Source organism: Daktulosphaira vitifoliae, unplaced genomic scaffold (genome assembly GCF_025091365.1).
Source record: "Daktulosphaira vitifoliae isolate Bord-2020 unplaced genomic scaffold, ASM2509136v1 Scaffold_1, whole genome shotgun sequence".
NCBI lineage: Eukaryota > Metazoa > Arthropoda > Insecta > Hemiptera > Phylloxeridae > Daktulosphaira > Daktulosphaira vitifoliae.
Window position 1 is genome coordinate 59469066 of NW_026099572.1, and position 19285 is coordinate 59488350.

At 30.1% G+C, this 19285-nt stretch overlaps 1 protein-coding gene and 1 long non-coding RNA gene across 6 annotated transcripts in view; one reads left to right on the plus strand and one right to left on the minus strand.

Moving 5' to 3' along the window:
* The window catches only part of LOC126908447 (LIM domain transcription factor LMO4.1-like), a 60055-nt gene extending 42404 nt beyond the window's left edge, over positions 1-17651 (plus strand). For 2 of the 5 annotated variants that reach the window (XM_050690513.1, XM_050690522.1), the window contains 5 exons: positions 2472-2588; positions 14681-14960; positions 15785-15910; positions 15971-16115; positions 16924-17651. In XM_050690513.1, the coding sequence (XP_050546470.1) occupies positions 2567-2588; positions 14681-14960; positions 15785-15910; positions 15971-16115; positions 16924-17277 (927 nt within the window). In that variant the 5' untranslated portion in view covers positions 2472-2566 and the 3' untranslated portion in view covers positions 17278-17651. Of the gene's footprint in view, positions 1-2471; positions 2589-13546; positions 14084-14680; positions 14961-15784; positions 15911-15970; positions 16116-16923 lie in introns of all 5 variants that reach the window. The other 3 variants (XM_050690540.1, XM_050690531.1, XM_050690551.1) reach the window with 3 other exon arrangements.
* LOC126909308 (uncharacterized) overlaps positions 1-19285 on the minus strand; it is a 200797-nt gene that overhangs the window by 91087 nt on the left and 90425 nt on the right. The gene's annotated exons all lie outside the window — the stretch shown is intronic.

The following is a 19285-nucleotide window of genomic DNA, read 5'->3' on the forward strand; positions in this document are numbered from 1 at the left end:
TTGTATAATCGATATTAAAATAACAAATTAATGAGCTATATGATAGATAGCAAAATTAATAATTTTGGTTCATATGCTTAATAAATTGTAGATTAAATCTTAATTAAAATTTCGTTAATAAATACATAGCCTTGTGATTGTTTGATAACATTTATGAAAAACTCTATTGTATAAAAATTATTATTTAGGTTATGAAGGAAGTTTTAGCAGCTGTATTTTTCAAACTTAAATAGTCTTTAAATTTATAAAGACTTCAATACACAATTATTAATATTTTTTTTTGTTGCATATAATGATAGATTTACCAATACATACTATAGAGTAAATTTCGATTATTTGATACAAATTTTTCAACAGTGGGAGGAACAAGAAAATTTTTCACTACCCCTCCGAACAAAAAAAATTTTTATGTTCACCGTGTAAATGATTTTGTTCTGTAAGGAAATCTATCCCCATCATCTCCCTACATAACTACGTCACTACGTTTTTTTAACTTCTTATATTCAAATTTTCTTATTAAAAGTCTTTCATAACCAACATATCCGAATAACCTTCCATTTTTCTTAGAAATCTCAGTTTAGAAACCTACTCCAACCATTAAATATGAAAAAAAAATTAACTCAAGCAGAGTACTACCATTGAGTTTTTATTATGTTAATTAAATTAAAAATTTTGGTACAAATAAATAATAATAATAATAATAGTTATTGTAAAAATGTACAAAACTTATTTTTTTAAATGTTTTTGCTATAAAAAAAAAAATAATATAAAAAAACTTATTACTTATAAATTCACTTTTTAAACTATAATTTGTTGTCCAATATCGCCAATTATCTATCAACGTTTATTGTTTTCTGGTGACACAATTCGCTTTCAATCGAAACATCACACAATTTTTATACCTATTTACAAAAATTAAGGAAACAAAAAGTAATTTGAAGAAACATTAATTGTACTAACACGGCGCTACCCAAAGTTTGGCCAATGTACGTGCAGTGACCGAAGATGAAAGATCACCTGATCCTAATTATGTGTATATGATCTAAAAAATTACTCATTAGATTTTTGTGTAATATATATATATATTTGTGATAACATAGTGTAACTTGGTGTAATTGTAAAGAAAAATGTATTACATGAAACATACACGTGTGGATTAGGGATAGCGTTTAAGGATGTTTCTGTAGGAGAGAAGCAGTCTATGTATGTATATATTTTAAATTCCACACTGATTGAGGCGAAACGTCAGGGGTAAAAACACGTTTCTCAAAGGACGACCTAATTGTGACGATTGCCTATCACTCCCGACAATAAACCATAATGAAACGATTGCCCTTCACTTCCGCCACAATCGCCTGGAAAAGGGGCTGTTGATTGAGTTCAGAAGACCGTGGATAAACCATCAGCTGCAGCACTAAACAACTACAGCTATCCCAACCATTCCATGACGATTCCTTGATTTCGATCTTTCTGGTCACCCGTCTGGATTATTATTATTATTATTATTATATTGTTGTTGCTGCAGTCGATGTAGTTGTCATTACACTTCGCTGTACGATTTCACAAACACACTACACATATAAGGGTAATATATATATATTATGAGTATAATTGAGAGAGAGATTGTAGGTATATGTTTCAAACGCAGACATACAAAATATATAATAGTGAATGGTTATAATTCAGGGGTAAAACCCCTCGAGGCAACCGTGCTAAACAGACCGTGAAACGGCTAGGCTTTTCTTTCGTTGCGATATTATACAACACATAGGGTTGTTTTAAAAAATTATTTTTCTTCTTGTGTATACATAATTTTTTCTTTCTAAAAACTTTTCCTCCGCATAGCTTTGTGGATAGTAGAACACGCGCATACGTGATTATAATATAGTTAGGTTATGTGTAAAGGCAAATGAAGCAAACGAGTGTTCGGCTTGCAATCAGCAATGGTAGCGAGGGGAAAGGCCGAGAAAACACCAACGCCCAGCAATGATGGTGAATCGGAGTTGATTGAGTGTACCATCGAGACGTGCCTTTTTGTTGAAATAAAATGCGTTCATTATATATTGTGCTAACACATACACATATACAGATGAAGAATACGTACAGGATGTAGTAATGGCAAATGGTGGAAAAGGAAAATAGCTGTGCCTGAGGTGCGTTGCAAAGTCTAAGAAAATAATATTGGTCGTTCGCCTCCCTATCGGTATTTGTCAGGTGGACAATTTAATCTCATAAACGAGTTCTGCATAGCGAATCAATTGAAAAACATTTTGCTGTTATAATTTCTCTGCATGTTTGCCTCGGGATTTCTTCGATCATTAGGAAAATAAAAAAAAATATCGTACGTGATTATCGGCACGTTTCTTCCGCAGATTTTTTCCAACATAAAGATTTATCTATTTTAATTCTCGACTACTTATCGTTAATGATACAGACACAAAATTAATATATATTCTATCCGCTTTTTGTAGATGATAACGACACAACACGTTCGTCCAAGTATGATACGTCCAATGCGAAGTCACTCCAATACCGATGTTGTAGACTAACTGAGTGAACCCGCATCATGTTGAACACTGCGGAAAACGGTGAGTGCTGCTATGCCTGGCTTTATACGTATATAGGGTGTTCAGCAAGTAAGCAAACGGGTTTCTATTGTTCCCGTTGTTTATAACAATTGTCCTGTTTCCTGACTTTTGGAATCCCTGTATATAGGCACGGGAAGTCGGTGGGAATATTAAAAATCAAAAGTATATTGTAACAAAGTATATACAGTGTCCCTCGTAAAGAAAGAAAATGGAAGCGCTTCCGTTTCATAATGCATCCGTCGGACAACGTGTATACATATAAATCACGTAAAAAATGCGTGGAAATAAAAACGGACCGTTTGGGCCTTAAAGAAGTAAACGAAGGGGTTTATTCCTCTGGTAGCTATTTTCCGAATTCAATATCTGTGTGTAACAATACATAACCTTTTGTTTTTTAAAAGAATTCCCGATTGGTATACCCGTAAAGCTTTTTATATCATTTTTTATTCGTTTGCCATTTCCTCTACAATAATGTACATATCGATTTGCAACTTTCAAGATTCTATTTATGTGTGTAGTGCTCACTTAATATATAATAAAGTATGCCAAATTATCATGCTTTATGTGCAGTGATTACTTCATGCATAGTTCTACAGTGTAAGCACACGCGTCGTTATTGGTACATATTGATGTCTATACATATAAAGGCTAACAATAGGAGGGTCGGGTGTATTAAAGAAATGTCTTTCATCTGTCAAAACCAAAAGTCTGAAATATATATATATAATATGATATAATATCAGTTCCTAACCGGGCACGACATAAACGAATATTGAAAATCCCTCAATATTAAATTGGTTTTATACGATAGAGAGTAGAAACGGTTATCCGCGTTCCTTACGTTTAATATTCTCTCGTTCGTCTTGCTGTGTATATGAAATATAATATGTGTTTCTGTTTTTAAGGGTCTCTGTAGTGACCGCGGAGGGACAAGGTCCGACGGAACGTGAATTATTCGTCACACAAACTACGCACAACGAGTGCATTCATTTTAGGTTATTACTTTTCGGATTTTAATAATATTCACTAAAAAAAATAACGACTTCTGGATTATGTTTTATTAGAAAAACAAGAGAAAAAAACTTAAGAATTTCGGCATTAAAAATAATATGTATATGCATCGCCACCATACGTCAGTAATGTTTTGGTAAAATTCAATGTTTATACATACTAAACGGTAGAAAGATGACTTTAGAAACAACGTAGTATTTTTTTTTCTTTCGTTTAAACTATGGGAGCGCGAATATTGTTTCACTTCAAATAATAATAATAATAATTTCTGCAGTATTTGTATTACAATCATTTTTGACACATTTTTATGAATTAAATATATAGTTACTTCCTTTTTCCGGTTTCTTATTGAGCTTTACACACTTTGAACGGTTATTGTTTATTCGATTTAGTAAAAGTATCAATATTTGTTTGGTGATTTTTTTTCATAAAATTAAATTGTGCGCGATCTGAACTATATTATTGAAGCTTATTTTCGTGTAGAATTTTACTTTACCTTTCTTTTGGATTAGAAATTTATATTATTCATGTGTATCTACATTGAAAAACTCCCAATGGCCAAATATTGCGAGCGTCCCTTCAGGACTGTACATCAAACGCATCGTTATGGACCATGTTATATTAAAAAATTTATGAACGCCTTTGAGTTATAGGTATGCGCATATTATATTTAATGCCAACATAAAGTTATAACCACGGGCACAAAGGACACCGTTTAAAAGCTAATTAAAAGTGAAATGTTCTGACGGTTTATGTGTGTTTTAACGATCAATGTTCGTAAATGAAAATAGTTATATTTACCAGAGGATTGCGCCCAAACAAATATTATCCGAAATTTTCCAATACACCTACCAGGAACGGTTACTACATTCGCTATGTTTTCTTATATATTTCGATGTACAATAGCGACCTCCATTACTGACGATTTATCGTCTAAATAAATACACAAGACAAATAATAAAAATATTTATGTTGTATTTTATGTAACCTCAAATTGAGGTTAATAGATTACACCTAGAAAAAATAGTTGTTTATGCAGTATTCCAATGAGTGCGTGTAAAAATCAAAGGAAATGCCTTTGGGAATACTAACTTTAGATAAAAGTTAAACGTACACTATTATGGCATCGCTGTTGCATTAGGTACCGAGAAAACCGCGTTTGGTATTAGTTATCTAAAATAAATAATAAATATAATAAAATATGTAATGTTTACATAACAAATAAATACTGAGCAGATTAAAAATTCCAAGTTAGGTAATTCATAAAATAAGGGCAGTACAAAATTGAAAATTCAAGTAAAACATAATATTCTTCAAGGATTGCCAAAGGAAAGAATTGTATATTCTTGCGAACCATTTTAATTTCCTCTACCGAGAAAATAAATCGATCCATACTACACTAAATTAATAATATTCCGGCAACAACACGCATCCGTTTACATATATATATATATATACACACTCCAAGCAGGAGACGGTAGTAATGCTATTAGGTTATTAAAACCCACGGGCCTGACGTTTAAATCGATGCCCGGGCATTAGAAGGCAATAAGTCGAATTGGACACACGTCTCCATCTAGTCTTTACTGCAACGACCCTTCTAATAACATATCGAATTATCCTTAGGGAGATGACCATTTACTAAAACTTTTATCTATTTGTATACATGTACTTGTCTATTTTGTTTACGGGTTTTTTTCTGTTTTGAAAAATCGAGTTTTAGAAAACCGATGGCACCCATGAGATTTCCGGTTCAACTGTTCGTCCATCACCCGTGAATTACCGTTTATAAAAGTCCTTTCTCTGTGTCCATTCATATTTTAACCTAGACATCTTTCAAAATGGCAATCTTCTGCCGTTTTTCCACGATCACATATTGTTGTTGTAAAAAATGATGTACAACAATTCTCTAAGCAGTGAAAAATTAATTTCATTATTGTTGTTATGATATATAAAACATGCAAAACATTGCATTAAAAATAATCTCACTCGTGTACTAAATTTTAATTATTTGGGTAAAAGATCTTAAATGCTTGTGATTCTATTTTAGACATTTTTTTGGTCTTCGATGTTTAGGGTGTTCATTAAGCAAACGGGTTTCTATTTTGCTCATTGTTTGTAACAATTGACCTGTTTCTTTACTTTTTAAACACCTGTATACTAGTTTCAGCGTTTATTTTGAAAATAGTTTAAATTTCAAGCTTTAGAATAATTCAGATCTAACACGCCGGAAAAACACTATCGACTAATGTGTATTTTATTCATCTATTATCTCTGCATAGTGTATTCTATTTCGTATATATCCTTACTTTACCCGTTTAAAATGAAACCAATTCAAATGATATTTTAAAGCTAATGTTATAACTATTGAAAATAAAGAAATCATCAAGTTAGAAAAATAGATTAATATTGATAAAAATGATAAAGAAGAATAATTTCAGAACCATTTGTGAGTAAAAATTAAAAATGGAATTATCACATGTGAATTTATAAAATCTATGATTAAAGCAAAAAATAAGTTTAAAAACACAAACGCTACAATATTTTTAATGTTTACTATCTATATAATATTAAATTTTTTTTTTTCGAAATATTCATAAATTTATATTAAATTTTACACTATAAGAAATGATTCAAAAGTTCCCATACGTCACTATTATAATTTTAAAAGGCACGTTGATTGTATACACGAGTAGTGTAATTTTGACATAAAATATTGAAAATTCGTACTTATATATAAAATTTTTATTAATATTTTTCCAAAATTATCCTTATATTGTTGGCGTTAAATACACATATTTAAAAATTCGTACATTTTTTTTAAGAGTATCAATTAGTGTACTCATAACAAAAGTATGAATACTTTGTGCACACAGAAATTATTGTATGTGAGTACAAAATGAATGTATGTATATAATTACATTATGTCTAATCTCGGGGGGCGTACTTAATTAATTTAGCAATGGTTCGCTATAGGATATTATATTTGACTTTGTTGAGTGTGTGTGTATGCCATGTGTTTTGAAAACGCTAATTAACTCGTCCGAGAAAATTCATTAACGGACAAAAACGGACGAGGCCCGTTCATTGTAGAATTAATTACTTGCATATTAAGCAACGTAGTCCCGAGTTTGTTTGATTGTTAGTCTCTCTGTCTCTCTCTCTCTCTCTCTATCTCTATTGCTTTCCTTTTCACCCTATCTTTCACTTTCTATCTCTCTCAGTACCATACATCATCATCAGTTTTCCTATTTCTCACACCACAACCCTCTTTCATTATTTTCTCATCTGTTCGCCTGTAATAGGTTTCGATTAATAGTTTAATTATGCGTTCCGTTTGCTCGTCGTTACGTTATTCTAAGACTACAAGTTGCGTGGGTGATCCGCAATCACATACAGGTATTTGCGTGCACCATTCTATTGTAGTATGCTCGTAAAGTAGAGTGGAAACATTTGGGTGGAGTGAAACTTATTGTTGATAATAATATTTACCAGAGTCTGGTAAATATAGTTGTAATATTTGTGTGATCTGGAAAATGACAGGATGTGGACAAGTTATCCATGGTCAAGAAAACAATTGGCACTGGTCATTGAATACTGTACGCTTTTTTTGTACGACCCAACAAGCATTTTTATTGCAACGTACTATTTAGTTTTGATTTTACAGCCCCAAAGGCATATAAGTACTTACAACTCTGTTCAAACATTGTTAGAACAGGAAAGACTGAGCGGAGTACTAAAAAAATAAACGAAATACAATTATAAAGGAAAATTTTAATGATGCGGGGAATTCAAGAAGTGAGTTTCATGTTTTGTGTATACACGGCTCGTAGTAGTACCATACGTCATGTTTACTTAACTGTATATATACGGCAGTGGCCGCGAGCAATTAGTCAGCAACCAATTACTGGATGTGTATGTGTGTGTATATGTACGTATTTGTTTTAAAACAAATGAATAGAACTGAGGTGGTGGCTGGCTGGGTCTGTGATGGGTAGAAGGCTACTAACTGGGTCCTACCATCCTAAAGGAAGGGCGTCGATGATGAAGTTTATTTATAATACATGCTTACAGTGGTTAGTTCTACACCCTTTTTAGTTGAAAAAGAGTTATTTGTTAAGGATGTACGTACGATTCAAGCTTTTCTTAATGAGTTGCATCGTTAACGAGATGTTCAAGTGTTTTTGATAGGGAGGCTGTTTTAGGTCATTTAATCATTTACCGTAAACAATTTTATAGGACACTATGCGAGTGGTCTTTATGTTTTCTAGAAATATACTCGGCTATTGTAGAAGAAAAGCAAAAAAATTTGGACGACATTTGGTTTAATTAAAATAATTTTGATGACTAAAGTGAGACGAAAGCTCGTAATCAGAACTCTTCACGATTAATTGAATCGTCTGAGAAATTACACGCGGTTGTCTACCCCAAACTTGTAATATATAGACAATCAAAAATTTAATATATACTTTATTGTCACCTTAAATAAATGTCATTGTAAATTTAGAGCAAAAATGACGTTGGATAATTTTTTTTGTAAAAGTTCAGTTTTACAAAATATTAGAAATCTTGAAAAAATGTACATTTGTATATTTCGATTGAATTTGTTAATGATTTATTTTGAATAAATTTAACCTATAGTTATATGTAATAATAATATAATTTCTACTAAATTGTACTTCTGTAAGAGATAATATTGTGTTACATAGATGATTATGAGACAAAAATTGTAATTTCCGTTTAAGACCAGAGATATTTTGATTTTTGAAAACAAATAACAAGTAGTTATATTAATTAACATACAATATTTTTGTAATGTATAGATCATTTAGAGATATAAGTTTTTTATTTAATGATTTGGTAAAAATTGTATTTATTGAGGCATTCATGTTAAATAATTCTTAGGACCTTAGTTAAAAAGAATGTTTAATAAAGTGTTACATGAAAATATAATAAAATATCCTATTAATTCAATTATTATTGCTACCATCGTTAAACTAATAAAAAAATTAGGACAGAGATATAAGAATAATATTTGCCTGCTTATGTATCCTTGCTAATTGTGATATTATTTTGTATTAAACACAAAAAGATTTTAATCCCAACTTTGCGTTAAAACGTCAAATACCCTACAAGCCCTTCTACTCCACCGCGGCTGTTAGCGCTTGAGTGTCACGAGGGTAGACCGGGGGTGGTTTGTTATAATAAAAGGCTTATAATTAACGGACTCTCCGGAGCTCTTTGCCGTTTTAATATATAAGCCCTGCCCGGGTGCCCGCGTTTAATTAAGGTGGCCTTCCAATAGCGGTGGAAGGGATGGCAGTTAAAGTTTTCTCGCGCCTTTTCCAATTTTCCATGTGGCCCTGCCACAGTTCTCTCTCTACGCACTCTGTCTTCTGGTGTATATATAATAATAAGCCGAGAAAGTAATTTATTTCTATCACCCTCCCCGTCCTCCACATACGGGCCAGGGGCACGTACCCCGCATTCTATCCTCATCGACAATATCCCTCCCTATTGTTATTCCTTTTGAGGACAACGATGGAAAAATTGCTTTTAATCCCAGCCGGTCGCCCTTTCTTCATCATGGTCGTGATTACACCAAGCTTTAATAATAATATAATATCGTTTTTTTTTTTTTTTTTTTTTCGTTGTTCACCAACTTCAGATTAAAATTGTTTAGCATTAATGCGGTCGATTTAGCTTTTCTCCAGCCACCACGTTTAAATAAATGTTAAGTTTTAGTGGGAATAAAACGCCAGTTTTAACTTAGTTTTATAGCTAATGTATGGTTAGTTAAGGTATAGACGAGAAAAGTGGAGAAGACTGAAATATACTGTAACATGTATAGCAGTGTACTACTATATAATATTTCTGGAACCTTTTCTTTTCTTTGAATTTTAAGTATAATGTTTTGTCATGTCAACGCAACTTGCTGTAGAAGTAGTCTGGGGAACGTCAAGAGAGTATCTGAGTGCACTATTTTCCAGTTGTCCGGCGATAATAGCGTATACATGTAACCTGTCTATTGGGCAAGAAAAAAGATGGATTTATTTATTCTCAGCAACCTCCGTAGTCCAAAACGTAAATGGAATCCGAATGTAAAAACCTTTTTAGCATTGTTATTATAATTTAGTTTTGAAGCTTTTTTGTTTGTTTTGTTTTTGTTTTATATATTTATATATAAATATATGTATATTTCGGTTATTGCATCTCTATTGGGACTTGCCCGTCTTCGTTTGCACACACCCGGGAAAACAAATATAAAACACTCTCCATTATCCCAACGAGCCGAATAAAAAAGTGGTAAATAAAATATAAATAACAGGGTTAAAACCTTTTTAAGCATGTCGTTTTTTTTTTTAACTCAAAACTTTTTGATTAGCATAAAAAACGCATTAAAATTATTGGAATTGTCACATTGAAAACAAAAACAAAGTGCTAATATTATTTGATTGTGCATTAAGGGATTATAATATCTCAACATTCTATTAATATAGTAATTTTAGGCTTTATTTTAAACAAAAAATATATAAAACATACTTTAAACGCCTTTTTGTTTGCTTATTGGTTAAGACGTCAAATAATTATAATTGTAAAGAACGAAGAATTGATCAATCTTTACTTTATTTTTTAAATAATTCATTTTAAATTGTACTAATTTATATTATCAGTCATTAAAATAGATAGGTATACTTTTTATTTCTTTACGTGTAATAAATTAACATAATACTCGGAAAAACGTTAAGACTTTTCGTAATTCAGTTGCATTATCTTTGCTACAACAAAAAGTACTACTTTTATAATTAATTTATAGACTTTTCCTATATAATTTTAAGTACCGACTGAAAATATCTTATAAACATATTAGCATTAACCTTATACTAGAGTAAAAATTTTTTATTTATATTTACATGATATTAACAACATAATAATAATGAGATTTATTCATAAAAATTGAACCATTTTCTCATATTTAAAATTAAAAATTCTATAAATTTAATTTTAGTGTTATTTTATAATTTTAAATTACATATTTGAAACATTACTTAATAAACTCTGACCACTAAACAATTATGAGTATTATAAGCAAAAAAAATTAATGATACTGACCAAAGTTATTTTCAATTAATTTCAATGGAAGATTGCTAATATTTCAATAAAAAATTATTTTATAACACGAGTAATATTGACAGATTTTTCTGTATCATTACACGGACCGATAGCATCAGTCATTTCGTCAAAAAAATAGTATGTTAAATCTTCAACATCTTCGGTCACTACCATTTCCTTTAATCCTTTTCCGCAATTTTCTTTTGAGTAAAGTCGTATACATGACAAACCTTCCATCATAATTGATAAGACGTTGTCTTTTAAAAGTTGGCCGGCTGGAGTTTTAATATTAACTATTGCCGTACAATTTTGAGGTTCTTGAACAGTAGCGCAGTCATCAAATCCGTTAAAATAACATAATTGTAAACAAAAAATGTACGGTATCCATACAATTAATAACAATAAATTAATTTTCGCGACAGACATTTATATTATTTTTATCACTAAAAATTTACCCTATAAATATTCAATCGTAAATCAATGTGATAGATGACACTTCTGAAGTTCGAATGATTTGAATTAAAATTGTAATTAAGTCTGAGCCATTAATATACTTGATGCTACTAATATCAGTTGGGTCAAACTTCGAATTATATCATGTTACTATTAATATTAAATGTAAAATAGAACAAAATTTTAACACAATACATTTAATTACTATATTAGAATGATAAAGCAAGTATAGTTAAAAAAAAAAAAGAAGAAATATTAACAATGGATCATTTTAATCACATGAACACAATTAATTTTTTATTTTTATAATCCTAGCCTTCAATTTTGATATCTAGAGGTCAAAAATATATTTCGTTGTGTTTATAAAATTGGCGTGTATTAATATTTAAACGTTTTATTTTATTACATATTTTTGAAAAATGTAAATCTGAGCAAATGGCGTGTTAAAAAGGTAAAAATTAAGTTAGTTTAACTTATTGACTTTACTAGTTAATGTTTTACACCAACTTAACTTAATAAGTAACTTTGGTTTTATTTTTTTCATTTCTTAGAAATTTAAGATTATGAAAAAAATATGTGAATTGTACTCCATGAAGGTATTGGTCTCTTAAGATAACTGCCCATGTCTTGAACAACAGTAACAAAATTATGTAATATTTGAGTATTTCTTCGTGATACTATAAAATGTTTCTTTGTAGTTTTTATGGTAGTTAGAGTTTATATTCCCTATCCAAAAAAAAAATTACTTTTTTTTTTAACAACTAAAATATTTATTAGCCAACTTAAATTAAAAATTTGTTATTATTTTTTAAAGTAATTAGTAACTTAATTGAGTTTTACTATAAGAATTTAGTGACTCGTAACTTCACGAGTGAGAAAAAAGTATTAACTCGCTGAGCCTTTAAAAATGTAATAGCAAATTGTTGAATAATATTCATACAAAAAGCGTAGTAAACGTTTATGTTTAATTAGTTGCCAATTAGTTAATACTTCAATGTATCGAGTCTGTTCTGTCACGAGAAATTTATAATTACAACTGTTGTTTAACTTGCAATGTAATTTTGTATAATAGTATAAATCAATGATAAAAAATAATTGTTCATAGAAAGCAATTTTACGACAAACTGGATAGATTTGGACGAATATCCATACGATATAGGAGTAGAGTGGAAAAAATATTATGATATACGACGTGTTCGTAAAATGTTTGTTTAATTTTAAAACTTTACCATATCACAGATGCCACATCATACCGTTCAAGAGTGAGGTGTCTCGGGCCGGCGTGCCTTGTCATGGCAAAATGAAAAAAGTTATAAAAGCGTTTCATTATTGTATATACGTTCTCCTTGTGCACGAAATTAATTTTAATTTTAACAATTTCCGAGCAACAAAAAAATAATAATAATAAAAATCATTAAAACCACTTTAGCCGACTCCCCTCCGTCCGTAACATGCCCGCCGTTGCCATAATATTTTTTTCTTTTTGTCCAAGAACTACTCAATACGCGAATAGCTTTGGATATAGGGGAGTGCGCGGGGACTTCATTTTATTTTTCTGGTAACCTTTCTTTTTAACCGTACTAATTAAATCGACGGCAGCGGGAGGAAAAAGAGAAATAATTAAAGTATATAATTCCTTTCCCCAGTCCCTCCGGTCGGATTATTAAAAAGTAAAAAAAACGACAAAGAATAATACGGTTTGGAAAATGTTTTTCCACGTTTTACCCATTTGGCATTGGGTGGCGGTGGGAAGGGTTAAAAAAAGCGAAGAGTGAAGGGGTAGATAAAAAAAATGGTAATTAGTTAAAAACTAAGATTAATTACGTTTGGACATTCGTTTTTCGGAGAAATCCCTTCACTTCATAAATCCGTTTTCCTCGCGAAAACACCGATGGTGGCAACGCTTTATAAAAATGGAAAGCCACTCGCGTAAGACTAAAATCTTCCTCTGTTATTTTTACATTATTTTATCCCGAATTTGTTCTGTTGGTAAACAGAGTTTTAAAATTTTTAATGCTTTTAATGTAATAATACGCAGAGGGTAAATCTGAATAAATATTATTTCTCATTCGTGTAAACTACACCAAACTCAACAACTTTTGATAGCTGATAATATTAATTTTTACAATTATCTCTGACAAATTTTTCTTATTTATTGTACTTTGGTTAATAGATTAATTTTCATACTATACAGCCATTAAACTATATAATTAATATTCTGATAATCAATTTTAATTATCTAATTATTTTAGTGATAAAAATTTAGTGTTATTCAATTTAAATATTTGTTATGCATTTTTTTACGTAAAACCGTTTATGTTGAATTCGCGGAATTTTCTTATTTTCTAATTAAGAATAATCAAATGTTTAAATTATTGCAGATATAAAGAGTTCAAATGCAATGCCGAACTTAAAATTTATTAGCATTATTTCACTTTGAGTTGTCATGAAAACAAAATTAAAATAAACTTAAATGTTTGATTATAACGAGCGAACATTTTAATTGAATCAACCAACGAGAACACCTTTATATAAAATTTGTAATATATAAGTCTTATTCCATAATGGCGTTGTGTAGAAATTTGTGAAAACTAAAATTTTTTAAAAGATTCGATTTTGCATTGTTAAACAAATAATAAATACCCAAGAAACACGGATATTTTAATATTCATATAATTTTACTTGAATAAACTAAAAGAAAATTACAATGACGGGAAGTTGGAGAAAAATAATGTGAAGAAGTGGTATATATCATTGAAAACAAAACTTTAAGTATTGCCGTGTCCCTCTTTCTTTTCCATCTTGACAAGATGCATCAAAACTAGTGTAGGAAAGTGGAACTTTCATTAAGTCGATTTTGGGATTAAAATGACGGACGGTCGAATGAGTGGGGCGCAGAAAACATGCTGAGGAAAGTAGTAAGTAAAATTCATTAAAGTCTGGAGGATGATGTTCGTCAGCGGACGCGAGAATCGGTATAATATGTATGTATATAAATTAAATGAAATTTAAATGAAATAAGTTTAGAGGATCGTTTATGAGAAGTTTAAAATTAAGTTTGAAAAGACGGGTGGTGTGTAATGATAGTCGTTGAGGAGTAGTGAGGAAAAGTACTGTTATACAAGCGTAGCTGATAATATTAATTTTTATTAAAAAATAAAAATTAGTCGGCGCGTAATTAAAAGGATTCAAACGTAAAAACTATATGGGTACACACTGTGTGTATTTTATAATATTTCATCGGAAAAGCATTTTTTTTTTTATTTTTATTTGAGACTCTCTATACAATGTCATTAGAAGTAAATTTTATTGTTATTTATTCGCTTTTATTATATTTATGGAAAACCAATAATTATATATTTATATGTTTTGAAATAATTGAAACACACAGCAGTTCCTGTAATTTCGTTTTTCAATACATAAGATATTTCCAATAAGCTAGTAATAATTACAATATTAGACGCAGTGTTAGTTGAAAACGAATAATCATAATGTGATTTTTTATATTTTTCCAGAACATCAGCAAACAAACGGAAGTTCGAACTCGGTTACCAACGGTGTGACCATAACAACTACTGCTTTAACAAGTTTGAACGGTGGCACGGCCGCAATGATTTCCAGAGAATGTGCCAACTGCGGCAAGCGAATCACTGAGCGATTTTTGCTCAAAGCGCTGGACTTGTTCTGGCATGAAGATTGTCTCAAGTGTGGCTGCTGTGACTGCCGATTGGGCGAAGTGGGGTCTACGTTGTATACCAAGGCCAACTTAATACTGTGCAAAAGAGATTACTTAAGGTGAGCTCGAGTTTCAAATTGGTAAAGGACATTCTAAAACACATTTTTCGTACTAAGGATTACCATGGAGTTTTAATTAGCGAAATGTAAAATTAACTAACGGCGAAGGGAATTAAATTAAAAATAAAAACTCGAAAGACAAATGGGTGGTACTCGTGATTAAGGGGAGAGGTGAGGATAAAGGACATCTATTCTAGATTCAATTAAATCCGTTTATGAAAATGATTGGATGGAGAAGGACAAGGATGTTCTCCCTTCGGCTGTTGAATTTAATTAAAACCGTATGTCGGCCAAAACAACGTCTGGGTTATACTTGCACACAAAAGTCGACTTTCTCTCTTCCTTATTGTTGGTATTTCATCCGGTCCGTTGACGGGAAATACAATTTCCACGTATATTATTTAGCCAAATTAATGTTATCAGACTGATTCTACAATTACATAGATGCCTCTATTGTTTTTATCTATCGTACTCTTTGTTTTGATAGCAATATATTTGTGTGCATAAATAAATAACAATGATAAAACAGGTCTTGTCTATTTCATACTTACGTCATAAAAAGTAACCAAAGGTATGGCTCTTTCTCTATGCTGCTTGTTTCCGTCAAACGCAATGACAACTCGTATTTTCCAACGATAATGACTGGTCCACTTCAACTTTATACAGTCCATATACAACATGATCACTTTTAATTATCATATTGCAAATATATTTTATCTTCTTGAAAAAATGTGCAGTATATGACTTGCAACGTATATATTACATTTTACCGTGATGACGATACTAATAAAGAAATATATTATGATTAACTTGATGATTTTCAGGTTGTTTGGTGCAACTGGTAACTGTGCAGCTTGTAACAAAGTAATTCCTGCTTTTGAAATGGTGATGAGAGCTAAAAACAATGTCTACCACCTAGAATGTTTTGCTTGCCAACAGTGTAATCACAGGTAATGTGATTAAAGTATTCAGCAGTTATTGTTATAATTAAATTTCAATTTTTTTTATAGGTTTTGCGTAGGTGATCGTTTCTATTTATGTGAAAACAAAATTTTGTGTGAATACGACTACGAAGAACGACTCGTGTTCGCTAATATGGCTACTTATAATTCTTCCAGTCTAGCGCAAATAAGAAGGCAAGTCAGTAGATTACAGGTAGGACATTCGATGAGGCCACCCTGTACTCTCTCGTACATTTTATATTCTCGAGTTAACGTATAAAACCTATTTTGATTTACATTTGTGTTTAAAAAAAATAGTACTATATTCATATTAATCAATATAACAAAACACATCGATTTTCAACAATACCTATAAAAAGTTTTCTTTATTCACTTAAGTTAATGCGTAAAAAAATACAGAAGTTAATTGAATTGACTGTCTTTAGATAGTATATGAAGTCAAATAGTAGTTAAAAGTTCGTTTTATGCGAAATTAAATGTACATGAAAATGTCGATCTGATAGAGATCTGAATATTGGATGAGCCCGAGTTGTACATTATAATATTGCAATAAAAGAGTACCATTTTTTATTTCATTCTTCTTAAAGCTCTCTTTTTATTTTTTATTCAGCCAACTGAATAAATTAAATTATAAACGAATTAAAAAAAATATATATTCTGATAATAATTTTATTACCACGCGTATTACATTAATTTTGATACACTTTTTAAGGACTTTAATTTCAAATATATTTTAATATTGATCCTCCTTTACAAAAAATGATAAATTATAGATTGTTGACTGATTTAACTCAAAACGTGAGTAGACTCTTGTCCGTGATTTATTTTTATTTATGGAACCTAAAATTTCATTAAAAACCTAACTACAAAAAAAATTTAGAGGGTTACCTCACCGATGCAATAGAAAAACACCTAGTAGATCTAAAATCTATTAGGTAGTCTTACCGTAAATATTCTGAGATTCGTATTTAACTTGAACTTTTTTATTGTCATTCCTTTAGCCAGCGGCAAACGGCAACGCCGACCCAACAGCAACAAGAAACGTTGTAGGACACACTACCGAGGTGGAAGGAATCACCTCTAAGCCTACAGCCGCTACAATCGAGCGTTGTATGCAAGTGCCTCAAAAGCCACAAAAACCGGAAACTGTCGATCAACACCAGCAACAACATTACTTGCTGTCTGCAAGTCAGTCAGTGTCGTCCATTGGAGGAACTCCGACGACGACTACGGCGTCCGTTGTCGATGACGGATCAAGTGGTTACGGTAGTCCGGACTCGGAAACTTTACTTGAATCGACAGCCATCGTTTCTACCGTCGTCGCAACGGCAACTGCTTCGACCACATCAGTATAATAAAGCTTTACAGCTTTTCTAACATCAACGGATGCTGTGGCTATCGCTGATGGATCGCTTAGATCAATTGTTGGTGAGCGATAAGGATTAACATTCATTCCATTACACAGTCAGCAATAATAACAAGAATATATTTTCACATGTAAATAATTTCTATTTGCTCCGTATCGTTCTAGTCCAAACGATGCCAAATTTACTACTTGTTATATAATTTAATGTATTATGTTGTATTTATATTGAAATACTAATGTTAATTTTTTTTTTTCTGTTTTTGTTTTGTTATCTTTAATTTTATTGTGTTATTATTATTATTATAAAGATCGGAGAAAACATGTATATAAATTGTATTATCAAACAAATCATCCCTATATTTTTAATTTATTTATTTACTCTTTTTGATCAGAACAACAAACCTTTATTTATTAATTTGTTTATATAAAAAAGAATTGAGACACTCTTTGGATCCGGGTTTAAGTCACAGATTTAGTTTTTTTGACGCCGTGAAGAAAAAAACATTTTTAAAAAGTAACTTTTTAATTTAAATAATACAAATTGTATTTCCTGTCAATATGATAACTGAATAAACAAACCAATCTATTTTATTTTAAAATTTTCATTAAGCCCAATAGTTTCAAACTTCATTTTCAAATTTATATTAAAAGTGTTATTTAAAAATATATTGAATATACCGTTACTAACTTAACTGATTATATTGAACTATCGATATTCTATACCAATTAAACTATCTATTAAATATAGTATTAATAAATTTTATTACAAATATATTGTTGGACGAACAATATTTTCCAGTTATGTGATAAAAATGATGAAGTTATGTTTAATTGAAATTAAATTTCCAAGGCTTCATCATATAACTCAATTTTTCAAAATTATTCAAAAGAAAGAATATAAAACAACTAAACTTTGTATAGTTAATATTAAATAAAATTATTAAATACTCAGTTTACTTAAGAAACAATAGAGATACTTTATTCCAAGAACGTTTAAATCATGCATCAATATTATTGTATGTATTTCCGGAAAAAACGAAAAATGTCCAGTTACACGTTTTTGCAAAGCAAATAACAATATAAAGATAGACTTTGAGCCTTTTCTAAAATCATTAAATCGTTTTTTAAAAAATACAAAATTGTCTTAAAATCATTAGAATTATTTCGTGGGTCCTCGCTCTAACTTGTGTCTCAATGTTTTACCAATTATTTGAATTTATTTAAAAAATTTAATATCAGTACTAGCTTTGTTATTTCTTTTAAACAATAAATTAAAAACAGTAACCAATATTTTTATTGCTGTATAATTTCCATAAAAATACAATGCATTTAATTTCTGAACTATTCATTAAAAAATGTCAAATTGCAATTCATTAAATTACAATCAAAACTCTATTTATGTAACCTAAAATCTATTATGCACTACTATTATAAGTACATTTAATTTACTTTTACATATAAAAATCAATCTAAGATTATCTGTGGACTTAAATTAAACTTTATTATTTATAGTTAAATATGCTCAAAATATAAACTAAGAAATTGGTTAATATAAAATACTTTTCAACCATATTGATTTTAATGAAAATTTCTCGATATAATTTTTGATTTAAAACTCGCATAAGGTCCTTTTTTATTTGCTTTAAAAATAAAAATGTTTAATAACGGGTATATAAAATAATCATTGTTTTACCATCTTGCACATCTTTGTCTACATATACAAAATTTGTATGCTCGTTCCAAATAAATTACCGAGTGTAACTAGTGCAAAATAGTACTTTTTATTTGTTAATGAGCTTTTAAATATCTCATAAGCTGTTACAAGTAATTAGGATTCTTTATTACCAAACCACTAGACCTCTAACTTTTAAATATAATACTGTAAATAATTATACATAAATATATAAATATTAAATATTTTTACGTATTACTAAAATGTTGATGTTCTAATAAAACCATAGATGGTTTTAATTTTTTGTTTAATACTTGATAATTGT